The sequence below is a fragment of the Triticum aestivum genome, chromosome 7B, assembly GCF_018294505.1.
Source record: "Triticum aestivum cultivar Chinese Spring chromosome 7B, IWGSC CS RefSeq v2.1, whole genome shotgun sequence".
NCBI classification, from domain to species: Eukaryota; Viridiplantae; Streptophyta; class Magnoliopsida; order Poales; family Poaceae; genus Triticum; species Triticum aestivum.
In genome coordinates, this window is record NC_057813.1 from 397,498,703 (window position 1) to 397,505,545 (window position 6,843).

Sequence of the window (6,843 nt, forward strand, 5' to 3'; positions counted from 1 at the left end):
GGAGGGGCGTTGACTCGCGGTGGATCTGAGGGCCGAGCTCGGGTCGGGCGGCGGCGTTTGGCCCGTCGGCGTGGAGATGGTGGCCGGCCGGTCGGCGCAGAGTGGCGTCTCCCAGGTGCTGCTGCTTCCTGGCGCCGTGGTGCCGTGGGCGGGCGCGGCCGGGCGCGGATCTGGCGCAGCGACGTGCGGCGCCTATGGCCCTGTGGTGCGGGGGCGGGCTCGGGTGGCGGCTTCGACCGCGAGGGGCGCGGCAGGACGTCACGAGGACGCCCTGGTGATGCGCGGGTCGGTGGCCCGGGTTGTCGGCGAAGAGCGCCCCAGCTGTGGGTGATGCTGTTTCGCCGTTGGGTAGCTCTGATGGTGGTGGTGGTTGGTGGGCTCGCTGGTGCCGGTGCGGGATGATGTGTGGCTGAGGTGGTGTGGGAGCTTGGGTGAAAACCCTGTCCCGGTCTTGTGCCGTGACCAGTGATGGCGGCGGTTGTGGCCGTCGTTGACCTTCCTGAAGGCATCGCTGTTTTGTTGCCGCTCCCCTCCTGCACGGATCCGGCCATCTCGGCCTATCCGGGGGAAACCCTTGATCTGTGATCGGACGATGGCGGCGCCTTGGCGTCGTTTTCCCTCTTGGGGGCTTCGTCTTGGGAGCCCGGCATCGGTGGGCGGGACCCGTGGATGGCGGCGGTTGTGGCGACCAGGTTTCTGTGGCAAAGATGACGGTGGGAGCGATGTCGACGACGCGACAATGGTTGCGGTAGTCGGCTCTTCTCCGGCGTGTCCGCGGTTTTGCCTCGGGTTGTTTGTTGTTGTGGAGTCGAAGCTGCGGTGGCGGGGCCCTGTGGTATACGATGACCGACTGCAGGTGCCCGTTCGGCGATCTCCCGTGGCGCCAGCCGTGCCTGGTTCTGTTCTTCAGAGTTCTCCGTCAGAGTCGGAGCTGCGCTGTCTGGCCGCAGGTGGCTGAGATTTGGCGCAGATCTTCATGTAGCTTCACGCGTCCGCTTTGGTGTGGGTTGAGTCGACGATCGCCTGCTGCGAAGTCGGAGTCGTTTGCTCAGAGTGTAGGGATGGCGATGACGACTCTAAGAGAGGAGTGATGACGATGACACTTGCGTGCTGTCTCGACGAGACCATCGTTGAAGTGGTGTGTGGAGTATCTTATGTGTGCCGCTCAGCGGTTGTGAGGGTTTTTGCTCGGTTTTCCCTAATTAACCAAGCAACTCTCTTCTCCTAATTTAATCGATGAGGCAAAACTTTTGCCTCCGTTTTGAAAAAAAAAAATGGGTCGATGTATGGATGGATCGATGAGCAGATGCGATCGGGATTCAGAGGAATCAGAGCGCCGACCGTGGCTAACGTTACGCAGGCGGCAGTCATTAACATGAGCTGCAGCCTGCAGGACCGTGCAACAGAGCATCCGAGAGAGGACATCGGTGTCGGGGTGGCATCCGAGGCTCAGAATTCGGGCTTTCGATTCCTGGAATAGAATCGGCCATCTACTCGATCCGAGGCTCAGAATTCCTGCTCCGTGCTTGCGGTGCGTGCATCCGGTTTGACGCGTGAATCTGTGCGAATTCTGGGATCCATTGGATCGGTTCATCTGGAAATGCTGCGCTCGTACGCTTGATCGATTTGAGCATGCTATCATTGCTATGGTAGGCTTCAGTTATCGAGGTATATGGATCGAAGCGTGGCAGAGAATCCGACAGTTAAACTAGTATAAGCACTGTGTTGTGTTGACCTTCAGATTCACGTACTACTTTCAAGCTTAGCCTCTGTTGTGCTACGTAGCTGATTCGATCGACACTCTTCCTTGATCTGGACGTAACACGTCGAATGCGTGCCCATAACGTCAAAGCCTATTTAACTTCTCCCCGTGCATGTACCCATTCTCCAGAGAATTAACGCCTGGAGTACGCCTGGGCACCGAACAGGCCAACACGTACCTCTTCCGTCCGGAAATACTCGTCGGAGAAATGGATGTATCTAAACGTATTTTAATTCTATATACATTCATTTTTATGCATTTCTTTGACAAATATTTTTGGACGGAGGGAGTACATGGTACGACGACGAGGCCCGCACCTCGCATGCCATGCCATTGAACATGGAAGATGGATCTACGATCGGGCCTCAGATCGAAGTGCACGCGCCGACCGTGGCTGCAGTAACAGTCATTAAACATGAATCAGATGCACGCAGCAGCAGAGGCATCCGAGGGAAACAACAGGGGGAGATCGGGAATGTGGCCGGTGGAATTTGCCTCGAATTTCGGAGAACTCTATAGAGAGCTCAAGGACCGGTTGGCTGCTCGCATAACACCCACGAGGTAGCCAGACTGAATTTAGTCCATTCGATCGGATACATGCACGATCGACTGGGCCTGCATGGCACGCTCCTCAAAACAGCCTAGAGCCTTATTTTGTAGGAACGATCAAATCAATCATTTTTACCGAGCTACTTACTTCATCCGATGAAAAGTGTGCATTTGGTTTTAAAATTTGTCCAAACAAAAAGTGTACTTCTGTCTTTCCAATGCGCTTCAAAATAAAAAGAAGTTGCTTTTATCTTTATTACAAGGTATCAAGAAACATTCTACACATGGTCTTCTTAATTTCTACATGCATTTAGCTCATTGGGGATTGGGTAATTAAAGAGAAGCAAGGTGATGGCTTGCATCTTCCCAATGCATTCTTTACTCCACTCCATAATTTGTCCTAAAATTTCTATATGTACATTTTTCACCGGACGAAGGGAGTAGACTCAAGCGAGGGCACGTGGTTGCATGTGCAGAAACGAGTGAAAGACTATGCATTGTTTCCGGAAGGCACACCATAAATCCCCTCAGCCCTATCTCACCACTCCCTCTCCCCTACCCACACTCCCGTTCTCTCACTGGAAACTCGGCGACCATTGGCGGTGGGAAGATCTAGACGACGACCATCCGCAAGCGCTTCATCATCACTTCCTCAACGATAGTAAGCCCTTCCCTACCTGATTTATGCTTTGTTAGGCCTGAATTTAGACTTTGATAGAGTTTGGATAGGCTTTGATATAGGGTTTGATGGGGCTTTGGTCTGGGTTAGATTTGGGGGTACAACAGTTCGATTTGGGGGTAGATCAATTCATTAGGTGGTAGGTAAATGTGACCTTCATTGTTGTGCAACTCATGTATTAGTGTGGTCGTTGGTACGATGGTTGGTTCTACACATTGCAGTTCTGATCTTTGTACTAGCCCTTCCCTTCTGCATGACAACATGCAGTGAAGATCATCATCATTGTAGGTCCGATTTATTTGTAATATGTTTACGCATATGTTCTTCATTGCAATGCTATGCTGACAAGTTGGTCCCAGGCAATGCTACTGAGTGCGGCTTCTCCAAGGGCAAGGACGTAGCGGAAGGCAACGCCTCAAAGAGGCGTCGGGGGAGGTCGCCGAAAGTCGACCACAAAGACGCATATCCAACTCACTTCCGCTAGGGAGCACCTAGATCTTCTTCCCATCCGCAATAGCTTTAGGGAGCACTTGGGCACCATCCCAAGAGAGATCACTCTGAGGATGAACTGGCTGCTCCTGGATGTCAATGAGGTTCATGAGCACCCTCCAAATTTTAGTCCTCAAACACCTCCGCAAACCTTAACTCCTCAAATTTGAGTAGTTAAGAAAACATGAACCTAACCGAACTCTCTAACTTAACTCCTACAATGAGCTAGACCCCACATGGAAGCCTCTCTCCTGCTTCTTCCTTCTTCCATCCTCTTCCTTCCAGCTGACCAACGACGACGTCTCGTCACTAGATGATGTCCATGAGATAGTTAGGTCCAAGGATCTTAACTCCTACAATGAGCTAGACCCCACATGGAAGCCTCTCTCCCTCTTTTTCCTTCCTCGTCCTTCCAGGTGACCAACGATGACTTCTTGTCACTAGATGATGTCCATGAAATAGTTAGATCCAAGGATAGATGATCTGCAAAAGTAACGTGATAGAGATTCACCGTGCGCAGTGTAAGCGTGCGACAAAGTACTCAAAGAAAGTAGGTGAAATTCGTCCTCTATGAGCAATGTCTTGAGCGCTTCTTTGTGTGAATGGGTTCTTCGCCTCATCCTCCTCCTACTGACATGATGGCGTGGTCCAGAACGCAAGGATTCATCGAAAACGGTGATGTAAAACGTCGGTTTTGGGGGAACTTGCTCAACCCTCTATGGGGTGGCCTATCATATGACACCATTATATATATATATATATACATATATATATATATATATATATATATATATATATATATATATATATACAAATCTCAAACATGGGAGAAGGTAGAGGCTTGGTGAAGATGTCTGCAAGTTGATATTTTGAAGAGATAAACCTGACTTGTAGTAGCTTCTGTGTGACACGTCCCCTCACAAAATGATAGTCAATCTCAATGTGTTTAGTCCGTGCACGGAACACCGGGTTTGATGACAGAAACGTAGCACCGATGTTGTCATATCAGATGACCGACGGATGTGGCTGAGCAACTCCTAGCTCTCGAAGTAGGGACTCAATCCATATAAGTTCAGCAGTCGCATTGGCAACTGACTTGTACTCAGCCTCTGTGCTGCTGCGGGAAACAGTGGCTTGCTTGCGTGCACTACAGGCGATCAGATTAGGCCCCAAGAACATTGCATGTCCCCCCATAGATCGCCTGTCATCTGGGAACCAGGCCCAATCAGCATCTGAGAATGCAGAAAGAACTCCAGAGGAACTAGGGCGCAAATGAAGACCAAAGGAGACAGTGAGACGCACATAGCGCAATATGCGCTTCACAGCAGACCAGTGGACGTTAGTAGGTGCATGAAGATACTGACACACCCTGTTAACCGCAAAGAGATCAGGACGTGTGATCATCAGATACTGCAGGCCACCAACAATACTCCTGTACTCGGTAGCATCCTTAGGAGATAGAAGAGTACCATCAGCAGCTGAAAGTTTGTCAGTGGAGGACATGGGCATAGGCGATGTCTTGCACATACCATCACGGCACAGAAGATCAAGAGAGTACTTCTTCTGGGTGAGAGCCAAACTGCCACGAGACTGATGAGCGACTTCAATACCTAGGAAGAAATGAAGCTGTCCCAAATCTTTAACTGCAAAATCATGACCAAGCGCAGTCACAAGAGCATCAGCAGCCGTCGGAGAGGAGCTAACGAGAACAATATCATCCACGTACACAAGGAGGTACATTGTCACACTCGGTCGCTGAAACAAGAATAGTGAAGTATCAGTCGTCGAAGGAATGAATCCATGAGTGCGTAAAGCTGAAGTCAGGCGAGCATGCCAGGCACGAGGCGCCTGTTTCAGTCCATAGAGAGCCTTCATCAGACGACAGAGGTGATAAGGCTGAGTGTGATCAACAAATCCAGGTGACTGCCTCATATAAACCTCCTCTTCAAGCAGTCCATGTAGAAAAGTGGTCTACACGTCAAGCTGGCGGAGAGACCATCCACGAGAAACAGCCAGAGACAGAAGAATTCGAATAGTGGTAGGCTTGACAACATGGCTGAATGTATCCTCATAGTCCAGTCACTGACGTTGCTTAAAGCTCTTAGCCACAAGATGTGCTTTGTAGCGCTCAATGGAACCATCTGCATGTTTCTTCACCTTGAAAACCCACTTCGAATCGATGATGTTGACACGAGACAGAGGTGGAACAAGTGTCCAGGTCTTATTCTGCATAAGAGCATGATATTCCTGTTCCATAGCAGCCCTCCAGTGTGGGATACTCATAGCGGCTTGATAACTGCATGGTTCGGCGTTTGGATCATCCACAACATGAGCCAGACAAGCAGCAAGGTATGTGACCGTGCCATCGGTGCGCTCCTTGGGACGAACAATGCCGCTGTGACTGCGCATGTGTGGACGCCGCGGAGCAACGACCACCAGAGCAGGCGAGACCGGTCCAGCGAACTCCGGTGAAGAGGGACCAGATGACAGCGGGCCGGGAGACGGCAGACTGGGCGACGTGGGCCCAGGCGGCGTGTGAGTCACTATAGGCCCAGGCGAAGTGGGCGGCAGTGACAACCGCGTAGATGGCGGGGGTGACGAGGGAGGGGAGGCCAGGCGAGGAAGCGGCGACGTAGGCCGCTCCGTCACGGGCTCCGACCCAGCCATAGGAGCCGACACAGGCTCCATCCCAATGGTAGACGGGGCTCCCGAGGAGGGGTCGAGGGCGGGAGGCGGTGCATGCACATGCACCGGTCGATTGACATGCGCCACAGGCGGCGTAGTAGGTCCGACAAGAAGAAGTTCCAGGCGAGCTCCACATCCAGTTCCTGCACCATGATTAGGTAACAACACATGCGAATATGCAGCATCTTCAAATTGGCCAGGAATAAGAGGAGATGAATGCATAGATAGTGTTGTGGTGGATGACTGAGGCATGGCAGAAAAAGGGAAGACATTCTCATCGAAAACAACATCCCGAGATATGTAGACTCGATTAGTTGGGACATGGAGACACTTGTATCCTTTATGGAGAGAACTATACCCCAAGAACACACACTTTTTGGAGCGAAACTCAAGTTTGCGATCATTATAAGGACGAAGATGAGGCCAGCAAGCACACCCGAATACCTTGAAAAAGTTGTAGTCAGGAGTTTCATCCAAGAGAAGCTCAATAGGAGTTTTCATGTTAAGAACACACGTATGTAATATGTTAATGAGAAAACACATGATGGCAAAAGCATCACTCCAAAAGCGAAAAGGTACAGAAGCATGAGCAAGAAGTGTGAGGCCGGTTTCAACTATATGGCGATGTTTGCGCTCAACAGCGCCATTCTGCTGATGTGTATGTGGGCATGACAAACGA

At 51.0% G+C, this 6,843-nt stretch overlaps 1 protein-coding gene across 1 annotated transcript in view; it reads right to left on the reverse strand.

Annotated features, from left to right (window-relative positions):
* Positions 1-5,558: 5,558 nt before the first annotated feature.
* The window catches only part of LOC123158002 (L-type lectin-domain containing receptor kinase IX.1), a 7,831-nt gene continuing 6,546 nt past the window's right edge, over positions 5,559-6,843 (reverse strand). The window contains exon 6 of the mRNA XM_044576156.1: positions 5,559-6,307. Coding sequence (XP_044432091.1) covers positions 5,559-6,307 — 749 coding nt within the window. The remainder of the gene's footprint in view (positions 6,308-6,843) is intronic.